Source organism: Xiphias gladius, chromosome 22 (assembly GCF_016859285.1).
Source record: "Xiphias gladius isolate SHS-SW01 ecotype Sanya breed wild chromosome 22, ASM1685928v1, whole genome shotgun sequence".
In the NCBI taxonomy this organism is placed as follows: Eukaryota; Metazoa; Chordata; class Actinopteri; order Istiophoriformes; family Xiphiidae; genus Xiphias; species Xiphias gladius.
The window spans coordinates 17,290,700-17,312,099 of NC_053421.1; the positions used below are offsets into that span (position 1 = coordinate 17,290,700).

A 21,400-nucleotide genomic window follows, 5' to 3' on the forward strand; every position below is an offset into this window, starting at 1 on the left:
GGGAAATCTATTTTAAATACACATCTATTTCCCTAAAAGCAAACTAAAGCTAATGGAATAATCCTCTATCAGAACTACAAGAAACAAGTGACCGCCACTTGCTGCCACCTGGTGCCCATCATGTGTTATTACTCTCCTCTGCTGTAATAAAGTACAACCGACATTGTATTATTTGAGTAAAGGTCACATTTATTCTCTCCAGGGGGGAATTCTTTTGTTTGAATGTGTTAAAAAATACATGAAAATAAAAAGAAGGAGAGGTATATATTCACATCTTCGACAATGACAGGTGTTAAACTGACTTCATATTGCAATAAATGCAGTTGGTATTGGATCGATGGGACATTGCAGACAAATACACAAACACCCACCATTTACTTCTTTAGTGACTATTAGATGTGTGTGTGTGTGTGTGTGTGTGTGTGTGTATTTGTGCATGCGAAGTCCATGACAGGATGTCCTTCTCTCCTGTCTCAGCTGTCTCCTCCCTGGAGCTTGTCTGTTTGCAGAGTGGGCGTCTTTGTTCCGAGGGCGTTCACTTCTTCTTCTCTTGCTTTTCGTTGTACTCCAGGAAGAAGTCGTTGCAAGCTACAGTGAGTGCCCCGACCAGTATGATGAACTCAGTGAAATCTACCTCCCCGTCGTTGTTGGAATCCAGGTCCCCCATAACCTTATCCACTGCCTCCTTATCCTGGGCATTCTGCACATGTGAGGATGTAAAACAGAAGTTAGGCTGGATCTATTTTATACACATAAAACTTGTGTGTGCATATTGTATCCCTAAGTATGTACATGTGCATCCTTACCCCCAGGTAGTTGCCAAGCTCTGTGGTAAGCATCTCTTTGAGCTCAGCCTTGCTTAGTGTATATTTGTCCCCCTCGTTTCCAGAGTACTTATGGAAGGTCTGGATCATGAGCTGCATGGCGTTCTCCAGGGTGGAGGTGTTCTCTGAGTTGGGCAAAGACATTCTGGAGAAGGATAGAAGAGAAAGGGAGGGGGGAGGAGACAGCGAGAGCAGTCCATGTCAGTACTTCTGCCTGCAAAATCTGCTCTCTCAAGCATGGAGGACAAGTCTGCTGCAAATAAATACAGGTTACAGCCTCACTCTGTCGCTCGTTCTCATACACAAACTCATGCACAAACAATTTTTCTCTGGTAGACACTGCCAGATTGGCTGACAGACAGATATACAGATAAGGCATGAAGAGAAACACATAGCACATAACACATAGCTGCAAACTGATGCTGTCTAAGCCTATCTATCTGGTGACAGCAGAGGTATTTGGCAGAGTCAGAAACCCTGCACAGCCCCGGAGTCAAGTTTGCCCTAAGATTTACCTCATCAGGAGTGTTTCCTCCCTGCCAATGGTCCTGATAAGATTTTGCTTCAGATAAACCTATCCTCAATCTGTTTTTTGCTTTGCCCCAGTAAAGAGGACCTCTGGGAGTAAGGACGTAGTCAGCAGCCGGACATGTGAGCCAGCTGATAAGAGTGAAACTCTAAGCTGGTGAAACAGCTGAACCAGTGGAGGAGATGTAACCAGGGCACACAGAAGCAACCTGATCTGGCTTTTACTTTAGCCCTGCCAGATGGTAGAAAACACTGGAGACAGGCGTTAGTCCTTACCTTTCCTGAACCTACATCACCTCTGAACTGCGAAGACTTTTCCCAACTGTCAATCACTTCCTACATCAGTCTCTCCTCATGGACACAATTTTCCGAATTGTCATCAATCAGGGGCATAAAAAAACTAGCAGAAAAACATTTTTGGCATTCTTTGTCTTGCTGTTGGCCAGATAACAAGATGTATTAAGGTTCCATAAGTTATCAGTGAATAAACAGAAAGCTCTTCCGGTCATTGTTGTTGATTTGCACAAGGACTTTGAAAAGGCCGTGTACCTACAGACAATATCATGCATTAGCAGCACATGTAAAAATCTACTTTTAAAAGTAAAAATAGTCAGAAACAACATCTCAGAAATGTGGAGACAAAGTTTTCAGTGTTGAAATCTGTTCTCTACATTCTCCTATCTTTGTTTTTTACCTGAGTAGAGGACGAATGCCGGTCAGGTGCAGAGGAGAGAAGGCGATAGCGATGATGAGGAGGATGAGGGGGACAGCGTCTTAAATACATCCTTCACTCCACCCATCTCACTTCTCCCTTCCTCCCATCAACCTCCATCCACCTGTTGCTCCTCTCCATCTTCCCACCCCCCTTCCTCTCTCCTCCTTCTCTGTTTACGCATCAGACACCTGCTATCTGCTGAATGGAAATAGGTAAGATTCACCTGTCCCCCATCGCACTCTGTTAGAGATGACCCATTGACAGAGAGCACAAATGGCACTGTAACTACAGCGAGCTTAAGTAAATTGATGTACCCTTAATATGACCACCAGACACTGCACCAGTGGCCTTGTATACATTAAATGTGGTCTCGCCGGCACGGAAGCTCAGTAACTCAGCAGCCACCGAGTGTAAATACTGAGTTTGAGAGACACAGAATTGGTTGTATCATTCAGACTGTGATGAGCTCATCTCACTGGACCAATAGCATTTCCTGAGCACAATGTGCTGTGGTGCAGTGACAATGACATATCACTTACTGTGTTACAGCTCTCTATTGTGGCAGTGGATTATCCTGCTACCTCAGAGTGCAACCCTTTTGTACTTCATGTCAAAACAAAGGAAAGGCTGGGAGGGAGTGCTAACATAAATACTGTACCAAGACAGAGATAAATAACTTGATAACTCTCTGAAAGTATCTGATTTTAAGCAGCAAAAAGGGTATCGGGGTAAGTGTGGGGGTAAAATGTTTACTGGAGGAGATGGGACCATTCCTGATATAGTATCCGAAGGATTAGTGTAGCAGCGATGAATGGAGCCATCACACCTGGCAGCCATGCAGAGAAATCCTCATACAAAGACCTTGCAAACACACACAAAGGCGAACACGTTAATGCCAGGACACTCACACACATGCACACTTTCACAAATACATTCACTAGTCAAGCTCCAAAACATACTACACACGTGCAAAAAAAACACACTGAATAAAAAAGGTTCAACTAGAGGTGCATTTTCGACAGACAAACGTGCTTTAAATACTTCAGGTCATCTATCCATCAGACTTAAGTATAATGGATGCAGTGAGAACCAAAGGGCATGAAAAGTAAATGAAGAGCAAAAATAAATGACACAAACACATATGATAAACTTCACTTGAATGAACGATCCAGAAGATCATGCGTATAAAAGCAAACAACAACAAAATTAATGCAAAAGTGCTGTCATTGCAAGATGTCATGAAATACATGTTTAAATCTGCCATCACACAACTCTAAGTGCATCTTCTTGTTTATGTGATGTCGCTGCATCATATTGTGTCCGTGAGTGGGGTAGCACGGTGTGTGTGCACAGTTGTATGCACCATGTGTGTGTATGTATAGTGTTGTACAGTGGAGTGTGGTACACAATAGCAAGAGTGCACTGTAATGTCAGGATCTGGTTGCACTAGTTGATGCTTCTAAAGGCTGCTGAGTTAGACTAGTCAGGGATGTCACAGCTAATTTTAGCAAGTTTCGCTGGTAGATATGGAAGGAACAGGTATCATTGCAGTGGTGCCTGTGCGTCACTGTCAAACTATATCAGGGAAAAACCACTGTATGCATACAATATTTGTGTTTAGTTTTCCCAGCAGCATTATAATGGAAGTTAATGGCTAACATCAGCAATGAGACCAGTTGCTCACTGATGAAAAACCAATGAAAAACTACAGACAATGAAGTGTTAATATAAAGCTTTTATTTTTGAAAATATAGTAAGTATCCTTTGTATAATTGGTATAAAAAAAGACAGGTCCAGCTAAGAGTCCTTCAATGTGTCCTTGACAGTGGACATCAGAATGATGTGACTGAAAAAAAAGGTTGATCTGGACAGACATTAAAGTGTGGTTCAGAGCATTACACAACTGTTGGATTAGGTGAATGAAAGCAATTATGGACTGTCATGAAAAAATGTATACATGATCGTTGGAACATTTGGAAATGAGAAAAGATACTTAAAAAGGTGCAAAAAAAAAAGGAAAAGACTGTTAATTTGCTGAACCACCGAACACTGCAGCTTTACAAACATCTACGATGCATCTGCATTGGATCCACATGTGCGCTGACTGATGGAGTTGGCCACGTAGCCAATCAGAGTGAGGTATTCCTGGAAGCTGACCTTTCCATCGCTGTTCTCATCCAGCCCCCGCTGCATCTCCTTAATGGCAGAGGAGCTGTTTGTATCCTGAACAAAACACAGAAAGATAGACAGAAGGAGACAGGTATTACTGTTAGTCATAGCAATGTTAAAGCTTCCAAAACAAAGATAGAAAGAAAAACTTTCCCCTGTACTGATGGATTATTTGTTTACAGCAAAGGGTGCTAGAGAAAAGCAAAAAGTTGTGTAGGTCCTTACCTCCATGATGCCACCAAGCTGTTGCTTTACCAGCTTCTGGAAGGCTTTCCCATCTAGGTTCTCCTTCCCCCTGGCAGAACTGAGAAATGTGGTCACCACTGTCTGAATGGCTGACTCCATATCTAAAGAGAGAAAGGCAAGGACAGAAAGAGGAGAATTGAGGGTGGAAAGTGGCAAGAGGAGATATGGCCTTATCTCAGACACGCAGACATCATAAAGTTAGGTTACTAATTCCAATCCTTTTTTACACTAATAGTTCCCATGAATTTTATTAATATGAAAATAGATTTACATTGAACTTCCGGTAGATAAAAGGCTTATTTCAGTTATTTAGTGCATCATTTGTTTGCGTTGCAGAAAGGAAAAATGTGCGTAATAACCTTGGAATGCTTGTGCACAGCTGTCTGATTAAGATTAGGGATTCTTCCCAATTAATTATGTGCAATCATATCATTTATTATAATGTATTTAAATTGAGTGCTATTGATATTAAAACTTTTCACCTAATTTAGAATGCCTTGTATGATGGAAATAGTCAAAATATTGATAGAAAATTGAATGATTAAATTTGAAGGACAATATTGTTATAATACGACTAATGATACCAATTAAGAATGCAAAATTGTCTGAGTTGCCATTTAAGCCATAAATATGCAGCAATGACAATAGGACAAAAATTTTTGTTGTTAGATAGAAACTGTATTTGAATTGGATATGTGTTGATATGTCCTCTCAACATAAACATGAGAAAGGTGAGACACACAAATGATGTCAGCATAGAAGAATAGGAGGAGGGGGGACTGGGGGAGATGAAGGGACCGAGCCTGGAGGCTCTCCGAGGTAAACAGAGCAAGAGAGAGGAAGTGATGGAAGGCTGAAGAGGAGGGGAGTCTCTGAGGTAAACACAATGGGAGCAGTGATCTCTGACGGTGGACATCTGATCCCCACAAGCCAGCGGGAGGCCACGGGTTCAGATTACTGCCTGCTGCCCATCTGCCGCAACACACCTCCCCTCACACTGTAGGACTACACTGCATGACGAGCTCGTGTATGAGTTGAAAAACACCCCCCAGCCAGTCAGCTGAGCAGTAATTGATTAAACTAGCCTGAATGCAAACATCTAACGCTGCTTTCACTGAGAGAATCTAAGAGCCATTTGAAGCAAAATCCTCAGCTGAACATTGGAGACGTGCAGATTTAAGTTCTCATTGCTTACTGTCAGTTGGGCATGGCCAGGAACAAGACTCATGCTTTCACTGGACGTCAAATCTAGTGAGAAACCAATAGCTAAGTCATACACGCAAATTTGGAGTGTGTTGTGCATACTGGAGAAGTGACAAAATGCCAGTATGCATACTAACTTCACTGACTAAAATTCACACATCCACATTCCATTTAGCTGCTTCAGTTTCAGGTTCCTGGTATTTTGTGTTCTGGCACAAAGCTAAGCACAAATGAAACAGAGGAGCTACTCACAGGTGCAAAAAATTAAAATAGATTCTGACATTCTCCATGTGACATTTAATTGACAGTGACATTCATCTGTAACAAATTAAAACTAAATGCTAATGGTGGTTAAAAAAAAAAGATCTGGGAACACTTCAGAAAACTAAAAATAACCCTTTAAATCCAGCATTTTGATGTCTATTTGTGGTGTTTAATTGGCAGTGACTTTCCAGAATTTGATTGATATCCATCATTGCACATATTAAACCATTTCCTGTTGATTAAGATGATTAAGAACTTTTTTTTTTGTATACTAACTACAAAAACAGTTTACTATGACTATTTGTTTATAGCATATCTTGTATACTATTAGTGTTCAGTAAATGCTTTAAACATTTAGTATGTTGTATGGACCAGCAATTTGAATACCATCTATCAGCACACAAATTGCATAATTTCCTGGTGATACAAAAGGGATTTTTATATAGTGACTGCTAAAACAGTACACTATGGCAATTAGTATGAAAATGACTATGTAGTACATAGTTTATTTGGTCGTATGGAACTGGGACATTGGGAATGTTATGCCTATAGTGTTAAAAAGTACAGCCATTGCATGTGCAACCTAATGTATCCTGACATAATTCAGCCCACAGTCGGGTCTCTCTAGGTTTCTGCCCCCATTTAGCTTTCTGTTGTGTCAACAGGCAAGATTTCCAAGGCAACTGCTCACTGAAAAATAAAAGGCCTGAATAAATGCTGCAGATACTTGAGTAGAGTTGATAAGTATCACAGCAGTGTGGGGGTGAGACCTTGCTGCAGGATTTCCAGTGTGTATTGGAAACTACCACGAGGCAGTGGTGGCCACGGGACGGGTAATGATGATGGGTGCCTGGGGTGATGCTGTTAGAGTAACTGTAGAGGCTGGTAAATCTCCCATCTGACACACACGTCACACCTCAATGCTCACACTATGCGCCCACGTACACTGACCCATAAACACAGACATAGAGACGGAAAGACACACACGCAAACACCCACACGCACACGCACACACACACACACACACACACACACAAACGCACATCTAAAAAAGGACAACACCAATTAGGACGACTATTGCATTAACCTAATTACTGGGTGAGTGAGAGCAGGCACCCAAACCCTGGGTTCTGTTTCATGTCTCCCTGCCATGCCGGCACACACACAAACACACACAACCACACCCACACACACACACACACACAGCTCTTTCCTACATACAAGAGAGCCTCAGTCAACAGCATGCTGTTCATCATTATTTAATAGGTTACTATAATTGTCCACCTTCCTAACACTGTCTACAAGATAAACAGCAGCAAGGGGAGCAGGCACACCAGTGTCTGTGTGTGTTTGTATCTGTACAGGCCATATATCAAAATGCCTGACCGGCCACCATCCATTAGCGTCACTTCCGAGTGTAATGAGACGAACGTGAAACCAAGAAGCCTTCAGTCAGAACTGGGCGCACCAGGGCCACAGAATTACAAATGGGTGGAAAGGAACATGTAGTAGGGTTTGTCTGATAAGAGCAAGAGGTGGCCTCCCTGCGAGTGTGTGCTGAGTACACACGAAGCTCTCTTATAGCCTCTCAGCACATGTACTGCACTCATAGTGTGGCGATTGTGATCACAGTGACTCAAGTGTGATGAATGCTTCTGGGAAGCAAAGAATAGTGTTTTATTTGTATTTCTGTTTAACTGTTTATTTCCTATTTAACAAAAGAGTGATAGTTTGATCCCTTTTTTGAATATTTCTAAAACCATCCAGCAATTCCTAAGTGAAAAAAAGACAGGATCAGAGGAACATCTGAAAAAATAAATATAACTGTATGTGTTTTTCTATTTTCCTGTCCCGTTTCTTACACTCCAGATATCTCTTGTCACCCCTTGGGGGATCCTGGTCATCAGACTGGAAACTACTGCCCTAGCCTGTTTAGAATTTGGTTCATTAAATGTCTCGTGAATATGGTGAAAAAGTTAAATAATATCAAATTAAGGAAATTGGTTAAGGAATCTTGTTCTCTGGCAGAATCCAAGACGATTTTAAATGATAAGATATATGACTCCTCCTGCTGTCTCAATAGCTCACTTCAGAAAACTTAGTAATTGTTATTTCTTTTATCTGTTGGCCTGATTTTGTATTATTTTCTCTCCCTTTAATGAATCGCATAGTGTTTGCCTAGTACGTCTCAATTAAATCAAATAAGTCAAGAATACCGTGCAGACGCAGGTGAGTAAATGAGGCAAAGTCAGTGCTGAAACTAGCTTTGAGGCTTGACAAGTACAAACCAGTTTACAGGTGAATCAGGTAAGGCCACCCAACCCACCCACCACCCCTCCGCCCCTCCAGCCGACACGGGCTGCCAGAAAATGTCGGTAGAGGCTGTCTTCGATATCTCCCACGGCAAGTTTTTAGGTTTTGGGATGACCACAGACCACCACAGGTCGTCAATCTGCGCGGGCAGCCGCCAGTTTCTGAGCATTGACCGGAGACGGATCAGCTCTGCCCTGGTTTGCACTAGGTGCGACTGACTCACTTCCTCCATGAGCATGTTATCTGTCGTCGCCCGGGTCGCCCTTTCTCCTCCGCGCTATTGAACAACACCAGGATGCAGCCAGGATTCGAGTTCTCGCTACCGGAGTCTTATCATAAAGTTAATAATTCAGACGGATGAGAGCCAAATCTGACCTGCCGACTACAATGGCCCCAGTATGATTGTCTAACGGGGCGATACTGGCCTCGGCGCCTACGCCAGAACTAGTCAGCGCTGCGCGTAACAGAGATGTCGGGGGCTTGCCCGTGTCCCACATTTACACGTAGCCCCAACTAATCCGGACAATTTGTAGAGCGGCCAGAGGCAGGACAGACACACAACAAATGAATAAGTAAACGTGACTCGAGAGTCTGGTGTCTCTGGGAGTGTAAAGGGATTAGACTTAGATTACCAAGAAGGAGAACCCGATCCCTTTGGCCACCGAGGTGGGCGATGACAATAGAGACGCTCGCAAATTATGCAGAATTGATGACACGGTGGAGGAAACGAGATAAAGTGATCATTTTCAAGTTTGCCTGGAAAACAGTTCATCGGGAAAACACAGCAGAGGGTCCGGCACAAAATGCGTAATCAGAACAAAGCAGACTCACCGTTAGAACAGGGAACAAAAGGCAAGAAACGGTCTCAGCAACTGCTCTCCTTCTTTCCCAGAGATCCTCCTCTTCGGTCTTGTGCTGGATTAACCAGCAACACATATCTTTTCCGTGATTTAACTGCTCCCTCCAGCCAACTTTTTTTTTTTTTTTTCATTGTCATAGGGCGTGTGCCTGAGAGAGGAGGAATGTGGAAAAAGGCGCAGCTTGAGCAACACAGCAGTTTTCGGCAGCATTTTCTTACAAACATTTCCACTGGTCAAGAAAACAGAGCAAGTCTCTCTAATGTGGTTTTAGAAATATATAAATACATCTGTTTATTTGTCTGTCTGCTTTATACTTGCACATTCATGTCTGCATTTTTTTTTTTTCTTCTGGCACACACACTCTCTCTCAACATTTAGGAGCTCATGTCTAAGAGCGCGTGTGTCCACAGCTCTCGACAGACACATGTATTCAAGCCACACCCTGAAACTTTACTCACTGCTGCAAAGAATGGAAAGATAGTGCTCCTGAAGAAAGACGACTTATGAACAAATGAACAAATTAAGGTCTGGGAAGCAAGAGACACATACGTTTTTTGCATTTTTATTTAGATTTCATTCCCAGCTGTAAACATCAGCTCTAGCTTTGCCAACACTACACCTCTGTTTCTGTCCTGGAGAGAGATGGTAAACATCACGAGGTGCGTTTCCAAGAATCAGACAAGCCAAGAATACATAATGCCTATACACACATCCTCAGCTTTCAGACAATGCATTCCCATTCTACAACACCCTTGCAGACCTGTAAGCACAAGCAGCTGTGAAGTGCCATATGTGCGTGGATCTGTGTGTGTGTGTGTGTGTGTGGTAGGAAACAGCCTGGACTGGTTTTAATAGTGCAGAAATTGTTCAGTAGTATTCTGTGACAGTGTGTGGGCCAGTCCGGCAGCAGCTGGTGGGAGAACGGGGTGAGAAGAATAGCACACCACTGATAAAAGCAGCATTGTGCAGCTGAAACAGACTTTAGGGTGTTTTCCATTTGGCTGATTTCCTTTTTTTTTTCAAACTGTATGGCACACAGATAAGTTAGACAACACACATGGAGCTGTAACAGAGTGTCTGGGGACACTCTATTGGCCGAACACCCCATACTTGCCTTCAAGATACCCAATCAGCTTCCAGAATTCCAGGAAGTGGAGCTCTCCATCATTGTTCATGTCCAGTGAGCTAATAAATTGATCAACAACAGCAGGCTCACCAGCATTCTGCAGGAAAACAGGAAGATACATGTCTCAAACACTAAAAACAACCCTGACAGTCACAGTGGATGATACAGTACTTTGATAGTATTGGTTATGTGTGTGGTGAGATGAGTCGGAGGCAAGCTGGCGCCACTGGCACGGTACACCAGTTAACAAATTCATGCAAGCTCAGCAGAGGTGGTTTGGCACAAGGATCTTTGACTCTGTCACCATCTAGTGACCACTGTGTTTACTTCATGCAACTAGAAACACATGGAATTTTCCACACTTGGAAGAGGCAGCCCTGTATTCTTTGTTAGGCCCCAGGAACTGCTACTTTCTAGCACCGTGTTCTGGTTGAACGTGCAGAGTGAAGACGAAAGGGCAAGACTTCGAAGTGTCCGAAGGGGGGCATATCTTTCTTTCTGACAAACTCATTGTTTATGTGGAACATTCAACGTGAAACACTAAATGTAGTTATATCCTGCTATAAAACTGCTCTTTCCTGCTGAAGGTCACAGGCAGGAGTGGAAAGAGGAAAATATTCTAAAATGTTCTTTTCAAGTCCTGTTATGTGACTCAGAAGTACACTAAGACCACATACATCAAAGACTGCCCACGTAAAAGAATGATGACTAACATTTATTGTAATTATATAGTAAAAGCAATAAGAGCCAATGTTGCATCCAGATGATACCCATTTCAGTATGAATCCATCCTTATGAGAACACCACTTTTACCTGGCAAACAAAAAGGTTCAGAGCAAACACAGAATAACTGCCTGAGTCTTGTTTGTAACACGGGTAGCCGAGTACAGTTCCTCGTCAAAATCTACGAATAAGGTATTAAGGTGATATATTTACGTTATTGTCAACAAATCCCATGAAAAGTCAAAAAACAAAAAGGCATTGTCCATTTCTAAATATTCTGATGTCAGCATGTCAGTCATTCTTAGCCACAAAAGCATTCATCCTTAGTAAAGATGTAAATCTTAAAAAAACAGGTCACAAATACATGTCTATCATTAAAAGGCTAAGGGATTCCCTAAAGCAAGTGGGTGCTTTAGCGAATGTTGCTTAAAAGGAGTGAATAGTGTATTTGTTGGGGACTATTTCCAGCCGTGATATCGTTCACAATTTATGCACTACTGAGTGTTTATGGCAGCAAGGCGGTATATGAGCGACCGACTCAAAATAAACTGCAGTGACCATGTTCATGGTAATGAAGGAACAGGTCACCCAGCGCAATGATGTGGCTCGCTAATGTGTTTTTAATAGTTTCTGGACAACAATGGAGCTTTATGGCACAGAAGCATTAGCTACAGTATATCAGACTTTGGCCACACAGGCAATACTTGCTGGTCGGATCATGGTATTGTTGGTTTTGGTGTTTTCATGGGATTTGTTGACAAGAAGAAAAATACAGAATATCACCAGGCGTATGTTGTAAGTCAAATAATATTCTACACACCATAGTAACAAACCTATACATATACAACTACATTGCACAAATCTATCACTGCATTATTGTTGTTTGTTGAACCTACATTCCTTACCTTGACAAAGTTAGGGAGCTCTGATGTGACCGGTCTGTGGAACTCTGCTCAGTGTGTCAGAGGAACCATCACTGCCGGTGTACGCCATGAACGGGGTAACCAACACACCAATAGCAAACTCCATCATGAGCTGAAAGACAGGTAGGGGGGAACTTGGGCCAATCTTTCATGAACGATAGAAAAAAAGAGAAATGTTGTTCAGTCTAAGATAGAAGAGAAACAACAGCATTTGTGCTAGAATTCCATCGGGCAGCACAAATCAAAGAGACATGTGTGGGTAAATTGTGCTGGCAGGAGTTTTCCTGGTCTTTTCTAGCCTACCTCTCCTGGTAAAGGAGATACAACATTCACTAATTCATCTCTTTATATTTATGGCTAATGTTTTTGGACCGGTATTCATTGCAATGAGTAAAAATGTAAACCATGTTTCCCAAACACCACTGACCCTCTTCCATGACGTGATTGTATTTTCAGATGCCACTGTAGTGTGTAACTAGTCTCCGGCAGAAGTTAAGGATTACTGGATGAATCACCTCATTCAAGAAAACCCCAGACTAACTCTGACTCGCAACTGAAGTTAGGACAGCTTAAACATATCACAATGTGACTGCACAAATAGTTTAATGTTTTGCTCAGTTTGTGCATTTGCATGGACCATAGCCTAACATTTTTCAATTCCTGTGTATGAGTGTGAAAATGAGGGCAGGACTGCTGTAGAGAGTAAAATGAAAGCAGTAAATCAGATATAATTATAATTCTGTGTTAGAAAAAACTTTTGACAATGAGCTGCTTGGGTTTCACCTCAGAAAAGTCATATTTAAGCCAAACCTCTGACAGGATGTGAACAATTGGCATATTAGGGAAGTAGTTAGTGCTAACAAGCCCAGTGGCTTTATCGTCCAAATATACCCACACACCTATATCCAAATATACCCGAAACAGCAGTCTACACTTCTCCTTTCATTCCCTTGGCCATGATTGAGGAAGAAGAGTGGGGCTACTAACACAAAATAAATAGCTTACAAAGAGAACTGTGAAATCATAGCACGATCTACGGTCGCATAACAGCATCAGGGTTTTCCATGAGGCGATGCTGCTAGTTGGTCTTATAATTAATGGCTTGTGATTGATAATTAGCTGTAGCTGTATTTGTGTCTAAGGACTTGTTTGTGTTTCAAAACATTATTTATACTTCCTGAATGTCTTAATTGCCTGCTGTACCCACTCATCCAGTTTTTGGCCTTGAGAGTACCATTTTATGTTTTAAAAACTGTGTTAAAAAAATTAAAAACTCAGAGGACCTTGAAGTCATACAATCATACAGCAGTGCCACAGGTCTCATTCACAGTGTCTCCATCCACAGACTTTATTAGGTAGTTATTCATTAGAGAACTGTACGTTAGGGGACGAAACTCTGCATGAAACTTTGCTTCTACGCAGAGGCAGCAGGATATGGATGGACAGATAGGTATTTGTGCCTCTTTTTGTGTGGGTGATATTACCACTGAAGCTACACTACAGCAGTTTAACAATATTATGAGGAGGAATGGATATCTATACTGGTACGCAGTATTTATGTAAAAAAAATCAAAAAAAAAAATCAATATTTAACAAGGTAAGAACTCTACTTTCTAGTCTCAAACAGACACAGTTATTGACTGACAAAACACTGACAGTGACAGAATGACTTGAAGTCATCATATCACACCTCACCCTCTGTCTTCTTTTCTTTCTTCTTTTCCTCTGCTAACATCAGCCAAGTTGTTGCTCCACGCATCCAAATACAAAGAGTCTAAAAGAAAGGAAGAGCAAAAAAAATATCACTAAGGACAGAAAGACATCAGGCTGGCAAATGCAATCCATGGTCCATGGACAGGAGACACTCAGGAGACATGTAGTATTGATCTGTCAGCAAACAAGTAAAAACCTTTTAGAGGCTTTAACTGACTTTCAACAGACATTGATAAGGCTGTCGTTCAAACAACCATAAAATTAGTTACATAAAATCAAGTATCTCACCTTCTTTCCAACATTGCAGATTCATCAGAACTTGTAAATGCTATAAGTGAAGCATGAACAAAGACCTGAAATCACTGTCCAATAAAATGAGTAGATGTTTGCACGTAACCCTCTTTGAAGATGTTTAAATAATTTCGCAGGTGAGTAAAAGAAGACAAAACACAATTTTTTTAATCACATGGGTGCACCAAATTTATTATTCTGCTCTTATGACAATAATATGGGCAAATACGAACATTCTTAACATACAAAGTTCTGTTCACAGTTCTGCCTTGTTACCCTCTGAAAAACTGTGTGGCTGCAGACCCTTGAATCGTCAACATTTCATAAGTTAGCATTTAAACATAACAAAAAAAAAAACTATTACTGCTATTTTTAAAAACTATTTCCCATAACATGAAGTGCCATGACCCACCTAAATCAATAAAAACAAATGTTACATTCATGATAAAACAGTAAGGACATTAAGGACATTTTAGTGCACGAGTTCTGTACCTGAAAAAACAAAAAAACAAAAACGAAAATACATGCTCAACATGTCAATATTTTATGTGCCTGCCAATTGTTTTTACCTGCATTATGACAACTTCTATAAAATAAGTTAACTATATATTTCTACATTACAGCATAGTTCTTAAACTTGTTTAATGGAATATTTACAAACATTTAAAACAAAATCAACACAGATTTCTCTAATTTCACATAAAATATTCACTAAACCATTTCAGCACTTCACGTTCATTCCACTGTTTATAAAAAACTGTTAACGCTTTGAAGGTTTGACTAAGACTGTACAGTCACTATTCTACAGATGAGTGTCAAAGCAGAGTAACATCGAACTCAATCCAACAGGTTTAATCTCCCCTACGCGAAGGGAGAAAGTAACGTCTACAGAACTGACTTTCACACCCGTGGATGTTCAACATCAGCTGCAGCTGCTCATTCAGATATAAAAAGCTAGATGTGGGAGTTTTCTAATGGACACAAAGACCAGGTACCGTATGCATTATGCTTTATTAGTGCCTTCTCTCAAAAAACCTTATGATCTGATCTAGATGCAAGCCCTTTCTCTCCCACTGTGTACTAAGGTGTGTGCATGTGTGCAAGTGAAATAGAAAAATTTCCAAAAACAGTGAAATTAAATTATAAGTTGAATCACCGGGACAACAGACCGAAGTGGTAAAATAAGATCCTGTAAAAACGATGACAGGGTGATAAATGTATACTTGTAAGCATTTGTGGCCCAATGATAAGTATTCCCTTTGAATAACCCTTCATCTGTCATGACTCCTCCCAGCTGCTTTTGACAGATCTGTCAATTTTTTCACTTCAGCCACGTCCTCGTCCGCTCTCCTTCCTCCACTCCTCTTTGATTCTCTCCTCTTTCCCTCCAGCTCCTGGCACTGAAAACTTTTTCATGACTTCTCTTTCAAACTCCTCCATTTCTTCCTCTGTGGCACTATCCTCCTCTTCCCCGTTCTCATCCCCTTCCACCATGTCTTCCAGAATATCTCCCACATCCTCCACAAAATCTTGAAAGCTCATCTGGTCATGAACAAAGACTCCATTCTTGAAGAACTCAGCAGCTAGCTTTTTGAGCTCCTCTCTTTTGGAAGCGTCCACTCCTGCCTGCTCTGCCTTGGCTAGGTAAGTTTGAAGTATGGTCTCAAACTCAGTGAAGGGGACAGGAAGCAGCCCCTCAGCCTGAGCGCAGGTCTCCAATGAGTTACAGTGCTGTGGTGGTTTGGGGTTGTGCTGGAGCCGGCCTCTTTGCTGGACCCAGTACTCATGCTGTTCGAGGGAAGGTCGGTTGTGTGTGTGAGTGGCCTTCCTGTCTCCCCACACATGCTCTTCATGGTGGTCATGATGGCGATTGCCAGAAAATTTGTGATCATCTTTGTTTTTTTGAGCGCTTGATCTTTCCTTTTTCCCATCTCCGTTGTGCCTTTTCTCTTTCTGTTCTCTCTTCCACTCTTCCTCTTTCTTTTCCCACTGTTTCCTCTCATCCTTCCTCTTCCATTCCTTATCATCTTTACCATTTTTACTCTTCCACTCGTTCTCGTTCCACTGTTTTCTCTCATCCTTCCCTTTCCTTTCTTTACCATGATTCTTGGCGTGATTTTCGCTCTTGCCCCACTGTTTCCTTTCACCCTTTCCTTTCCCTTCTTTACCCTCGTCTTTGCCATTTTTACCCCTCCATTCATCATCCTTCTTCCATTGTTTCTTCTCTCCTCTCTCTTTCCAATTTTTCTCCTCCCATTTCAATTTGCCACTTTCCTTGTTGCCATCTTTCACCTTCTTCCACTCCTTCTCTTCCTTCCATCTTTCCTTGCCCGTGTGCTTCTCGCCATGGTCCTTTCCTCCCTTCCACTCCTTCTCCTCCTTACCCCTCCATTGTTCACCCTCGTTCACTTTCTCATGCTTTGCTTTTTGCCAGTCTCTCTCTTCCTTCCATTCTTTTCTCTCTCTCTTTTCTATCCACTCCTTCTCCCCTTCCCTAGCCTTCCACGGCTTTCCTTCCTCACCTCTGCTCACCTTTTCTGTCTTCCACTCATTTCCCTTCCATTGCTTTGTTTCAGAACTGTGCCTCTTTGGCTTACCGTCCTTATCTTTCTCCTTGTCAGACTTTCCTTGCTCATGTTTTCCCTTTTTCCATTCTGTTTTACCCCCATCTTTGCGCTCCTTTTTCTCTCCTTCCTTCCTCTCAGATTTTTCTCTCTCTTTCCACTCCTTCTTTTCACCAATGTCATATTTATCCTTCTTCCAATCTGTCTTCTTCTCCTTCCGGTAATTCCATGGTTTCCTGGCCTGTCTCTCTGCAGTTCCAGCTGTGTCTTGCTTGTTGTCCTCTGGCTGGCCACTGGTAGGCGATGTAGTGGGCTTCACAGGTCTTTGAGCTGCTTCAGTGGCTGCTGAAGGAAACACAAGTAGTCGTTACAACTACAAAGGTGAACTTTGAGCAGTCAAGTTAGAAAACAGAAGAAGAATAAAAGGGAGAAATGTCTTACACTTCCCCTAGCTTTCTAACAACTGTCATCCTTCTACATCCTCTACCCTCTACCACTTCCCCTCCTACCTCCTCCCTCTATCCCTTTGTACCTGAGGAGAGTTTTAAATCAGTCACAGTTGATCTCAGTGTTTCTAGTTCTTTCTGTAGGGCCGGGACAGACTCCAGCTCTCTCTTCATCTTCTCATTCTCTTTCTGAAGAACAGGGAGAGATGCCATCTCTGTCTTCAACCTACTGTTTTCCTTCTCCACCTCCTCCCACCGCAACCGCTCCTTTGCTCCCTCTGCTGCCTGTCCCTTGGCTACTTTTAGCTCGTCTTTCTGTGCCTGTTTAAAGAGAAAGAACAGGAAAAAAGGGCCCTGTGAGAATATTATACACTCAGTAACACATTTCTATGCACAAGACACACTCTCCTGTATATTACGCACACACACACACACACACACACACACACACACACACACACACACACACACACACACACACACACACACACACACACAGACACACACACAGACACACACACAACAAACACAGGAGAAATAAAGTGAGAGACAGAATGGAGTCACACCTGAAGTTGGGCTTGTAGCACAGAAATCTGCTCAGTCTCTTTGGCTAACTTATTTAGAAGCTCTGTACTGTCAGCATCTACTGGGGGTGGAGGAACCTCAGGATTAAGCCACCCCTGTCAACAAATTGCAAACACAGTACAACACAATGGCAAGACTTTAAAGGATTTATTATTGCCAGACAGAGTACTTGTTGATGAAATGGAAAAGAATAAAAGTCTAAAGTAGCACAGTTGTTAGACAATAGCAGTAATGCTAACAGTGTTGTGGGTCTCCTTCTTGGCATATTGCACTAAAAAGTTCTTGCCCATGGTACTCATTGTACTTAAACACAAAATGGCATATATAAAGAACTGGACTGGCACTCAGTAGAGCGCATACTTCGCCAAGGTGAAAAATGACCTATCCAGCAATATTAAGATAGTGATTAAAAAAAAAAAAACCAGATCTGAACCAAAATTTAATGGGTTCTTCCCTGGCCTGTGTCCCATCCCTCCACCAAGCTCGGTACAAATCGGTTCAGTACTTTGTGCATAATCCTGCTGACAAATAAACAAACAACTGAACAGACATAGGTGAAAACATAACCTCCTTGGCAGAGGTAAAAAAAAAAAAAAAAAAAGACTAGAAAGAACAGACAGAATAGGGAGAAAAAAAAGCAGTGAAAAATTGACGTCAGACTGACCTCTTTTCCTGGTACCTCTGAATCTTTTAGCTCCCTTGTCCCATAGTCACTTTCTGCAAATCAATATGCAAAGCGATATTTCAATATGCATAATACACTCTCAAAGAACACAAACAGAAGCTTTACACTTCATTGCTTATTATTGAAAAAAAGGGTCATCCATCCACACATAAATCAAGGCAATAAAATGTGTGTTCCTCAGCTGAATAAGGGCATACACACTGCATAATTTCATTAAAATCAAAATAAAAGGTTATGGAAAGTATATTCATTGCTGGCTGAAAACCTTGTAACTCCAATTTTGCTAATTTTCAGTTTCAACTTTTACCTTATCCTTTATGTTCCTGCAACATTTTTTTTTAGAGTCATCATGCTAACACGAATTCATAAAAACCTAAAAATTGACTAGAAAAGGCACCGTGGTCAAACTAAAAATATTGGTTTACATTGTGGTTATGTGGTACAAGGTTTTCATTTACCAACAATAAATAAGCTTCATTGCAAAAGTGCAGAAATTGCTCTCTCCCTATTGTCCACACACATTTAAAAGCGTGCAGTGCTTTAAAGATTCACTTTTAAAAAGGCTTCAGGAGCAAAACTGTTTTTTTCTGCATGCACATTCACAGACACACATGCATGCTGTTGGCAAGAAAGCACTCATTCACTCACTCATGCACACACAAACAACCTACCCTCATCCAGGTCCATGAAGACACCTGCAGGTATAATACACCTCAGTCGCAAAGTGCCCTTGATCTGTTCCAACGCTAGCACCACTTTGCTCTATCTAACCTTGCTTTAACAACTTAAAATCCATCTAAAATAACATGGGAATTGGGAAGCGATGTTGACCTTCTCAACGGGTCAGATGGTGATGCTTACCTGAGAAAAAGATGGTGCCGAGGCCTAACAGAATGACAGCACCGAGGATGCACTTGTTCACAGAGAACCCGCTGTCTTCCGCTCGCTGTGGCAGCTGAAACTCTTCCTCTCCTTCCTCTTCCTCCTCCGTCCTCCCAACCCGTTCCAGAGCTGCTAAGAGAGACCTCCTCCTCTTCACCTCTGGCTCTTCCTCCTCATCTATCTTCTCAGTCCTCTCCTCACCCACATCTGAATCCATAGGGGAGTCTGGAGCAGTAAAGGGAAGAGTATGAAAAGCTGTTTTTAAAGTATATTTTGAGAAATACCTTGAAATTTACAGGTTTCATCTATTTTATGGGAACCCCCAAGGCATAAATGGTGAAAACAGTGGATCATTTACTTTTTAGGTATCCATTAGAAAGTTTTATTTTCTGACATTTATTATTTTAAAGCAAAGCTGCTGCACATCATTGGGCACAAATTTTCTTTTGCATTTACAGTTCTTGATATTGATATTCGATCAGTCGAGTTACATCTATGGTGCTGTAACTGGTCTGATCCTGCAGTTTGAGACAAAACTCCTCATGGAAGGTAAGACTTGCTTCTTTACCGGCTCTGCTGTGCATGGCACATTGGTTAATTTGCTCCGTTGCCATTCCTTATTTTCAATTAAACTGCATACATAAGACTCTGAGATTAAAAGTCTGGAAAGTGATTCAAATGCTTCATTTGAAAGTTCCAGCACCTTGAAACAACAGTGTTAAAACTTTCCAAACTATGTGCATCCCATTCTATTGTTAAAGAGTAATGGTACTATAAACGGGCAGGGCAAAGAAACTCAATGACACTGAATTCTAGTTGGTAAACAAAGAATGTATGAAAAAAATTCACAGCAGAGCAAAAGAATACTCATTTTTTTAATGCTGTAGTTAGGCAAAGAGTTGTGTACCATAAACAACACACTGCAAAAAACTTTACAGGTCCCTGTCCTTCTGAAGCCAATGTACTTCTGCAGGGTATCATGCAAATAAATGTTTCTCTGTCACATCATGCTCCCTTCCTCATACCAACCACAGCCTCTCCAAAGAGAACCTCCTAGCCCAGATACTGAACAAGTCCATAACCAGCTGGTCCACCAAGTAAACTTCAAACACAAATAGTAAATATGGCTTAAGTCTCCAAAAAAAAAAAAAAAGGAAACAATACAGTCATACCTTGTGATGATCTTTCTGGTGCTGAGGTTATTATAATGATAATATAATAATGACCTGAGCATTGCTGTTCATACCTGCCTGTTTCCATAAATCAGGCATCCTTGGAGACAGATCTGACTCCTCCCCTTCCTGTTGTAGCTCTTCCCCATTTAGTGGATGCAGAGTTTCCTCCTGTGTGAGCCTCTCTTCTTCTTGTGTAAACGCCAACCCTCCCAGAGTCTCTGTGCTCAGCAGTGAGGCTAGGGGCTCATCAGGGGAGGGAGTTATGCGGGTGTAGGAGTCAGAGAATGAATCGGGGTCAGGGCTGGACTGTGCTGGGCCCTCAGGTGGGCCCCCTGACCGATTGAGTGCATTACTGCCAGGAACAAAGCTGCCAGAGACTTCCAAAGAAGTGGGAACAGCAGCATCAGTGACAGTGGGCACAGAGGAGTGTTGCTCTGTGTCTCCAATTAGCTCTGCTGTTTTTTCTTCTGATATCTGGAATCAGGTCATTAAAATTCATTAGGGTATAACACTGTCACGCAAAGGTTTTAGGGCACCTTATATTTTAGAATTTGTGGTTTAAACTTAAGCAAGGCACATGATTCAAAAACAAAAGTTCAACATTTTGGGAAATACGGTTATTTGCTTTCTGGCAGAGAGCTAAATCAGAAGATTGAAACTATTGTACTTTAATTATAAAGCTGAAGCCTAGCTGCTCCCCCCTGTTTCCAGTCTTTATGCTAAGCTAAACTAGCTGGTTACTGGCTGAGGCCTTATACTTAATAAATGAGAATGGTATTGATATTCTCATCTAACTGTCTGCCAGAAAGCTAATAAGTGCATTACCCCATATGTGGAAAAATTTCTCTAACTTTAAAAAACATGAACGAACCAGGTATTAGTGAAATTCATGTGACTTTCTGCATTTTGTGCAATAAAGTCCTTGCTAAAAATAAATAAATTAAAATAAAAAAAATAAGACCTTTCTCTTGTTTTCTTGAGTGCTTTAAATAAAAACTTTGTGTTGGCATTGAAAAGTTTACAAAGTTGAGCATTATTTTATAACTCCATCAAGAAGCCGTTACCTGGTAACAGCTGAAATGAGCCATCTTCCAGGTACTAATATTAAGTTAGATGGACGATAATGTGGCTACAGAACCTCTGGCCAGTAAGAATTAAGTGCTCC

At 41.5% G+C, this 21,400-nt stretch overlaps 3 protein-coding genes and 1 pseudogene across 7 annotated transcripts in view; all 4 read right to left on the reverse strand.

Annotated features, from left to right (window-relative positions):
- Positions 1–222: 222 nt before the first annotated feature.
- On the reverse strand, positions 223–968 carry s100t (S100 calcium binding protein T). The gene is made up of 2 exons (XM_040118193.1): positions 807–968; positions 223–700 (listed from the first exon to the last, which is right to left on the reverse strand). Exons 1-2 carry the CDS (start codon positions 966–968, stop codon positions 536–538), a joined length of 327 nt encoding a protein of 108 aa, XP_039974127.1. The 3' UTR covers positions 223–535.
- Positions 969–3,787: 2,819 nt separating this feature from the next.
- On the reverse strand, positions 3,788–9,226 carry si:ch211-105c13.3 (uncharacterized protein LOC325758 homolog). Its single transcript, XM_040116753.1, has 3 exons — positions 9,094–9,226; positions 4,462–4,583; positions 3,788–4,290 (listed from the first exon to the last, which is right to left on the reverse strand). Exons 2-3 carry the CDS (start codon positions 4,579–4,581, stop codon positions 4,135–4,137), a joined length of 276 nt encoding a protein of 91 aa, XP_039972687.1. The 5' UTR covers positions 4,582–4,583; positions 9,094–9,226; the 3' UTR covers positions 3,788–4,134.
- Positions 9,227–10,210: 984 nt separating this feature from the next.
- Positions 10,211–12,003, reverse strand: LOC120784643 (annotated as a pseudogene).
- A 2,073-nt stretch (positions 12,004–14,076) lies between these two features.
- pbxip1b (pre-B-cell leukemia homeobox interacting protein 1b) overlaps positions 14,077–21,400 on the reverse strand; it is a 10,930-nt gene continuing 3,606 nt past the window's right edge. The window contains exons 5-11 of one of the 5 annotated variants that reach the window (XM_040118244.1): positions 20,307–20,709; positions 19,040–19,285; positions 18,850–18,873; positions 18,158–18,210; positions 17,475–17,588; positions 17,139–17,229; positions 14,077–16,804 (exon numbers count right to left, since the gene is read on the reverse strand). In XM_040118244.1, coding sequence (XP_039974178.1) covers positions 15,225–16,804; positions 17,139–17,229; positions 17,475–17,588; positions 18,158–18,210; positions 18,850–18,873; positions 19,040–19,285; positions 20,307–20,709 — 2,511 coding nt within the window. In that variant the 3' untranslated portion in view covers positions 14,077–15,224. Of the gene's footprint in view, positions 16,808–16,994; positions 17,230–17,474; positions 17,589–18,157; positions 18,211–18,849; positions 18,874–19,039; positions 19,286–20,306; positions 20,710–21,400 lie in introns of all 5 variants that reach the window. The other 4 variants (XM_040118243.1, XM_040118241.1, XM_040118240.1 and 1 more) reach the window with 4 other exon arrangements.

Coding starts and splice junctions, on each gene's coding strand:
- s100t (XM_040118193.1), bottom strand. CDS start 968: ATGTCTTTGCCCAACTCAGAGAACACCTCCACCCTGGAGAACGCCATG. Junction 701..806: donor AGCTTGGCAACTACCTGGGG/GTAAGGATGCAC, acceptor TCACATGTGCAG/AATGCCCAGGATAAGGAGGC.
- si:ch211-105c13.3 (XM_040116753.1), bottom strand. CDS start 4,581: ATGGAGTCAGCCATTCAGACAGTGGTGACCACATTTCTCAGTTCTGCC. Junction 4,291..4,461: donor AGCTTGGTGGCATCATGGAG/GTAAGGACCTAC, acceptor TGTTTTGTTCAG/GATACAAACAGCTCCTCTGC.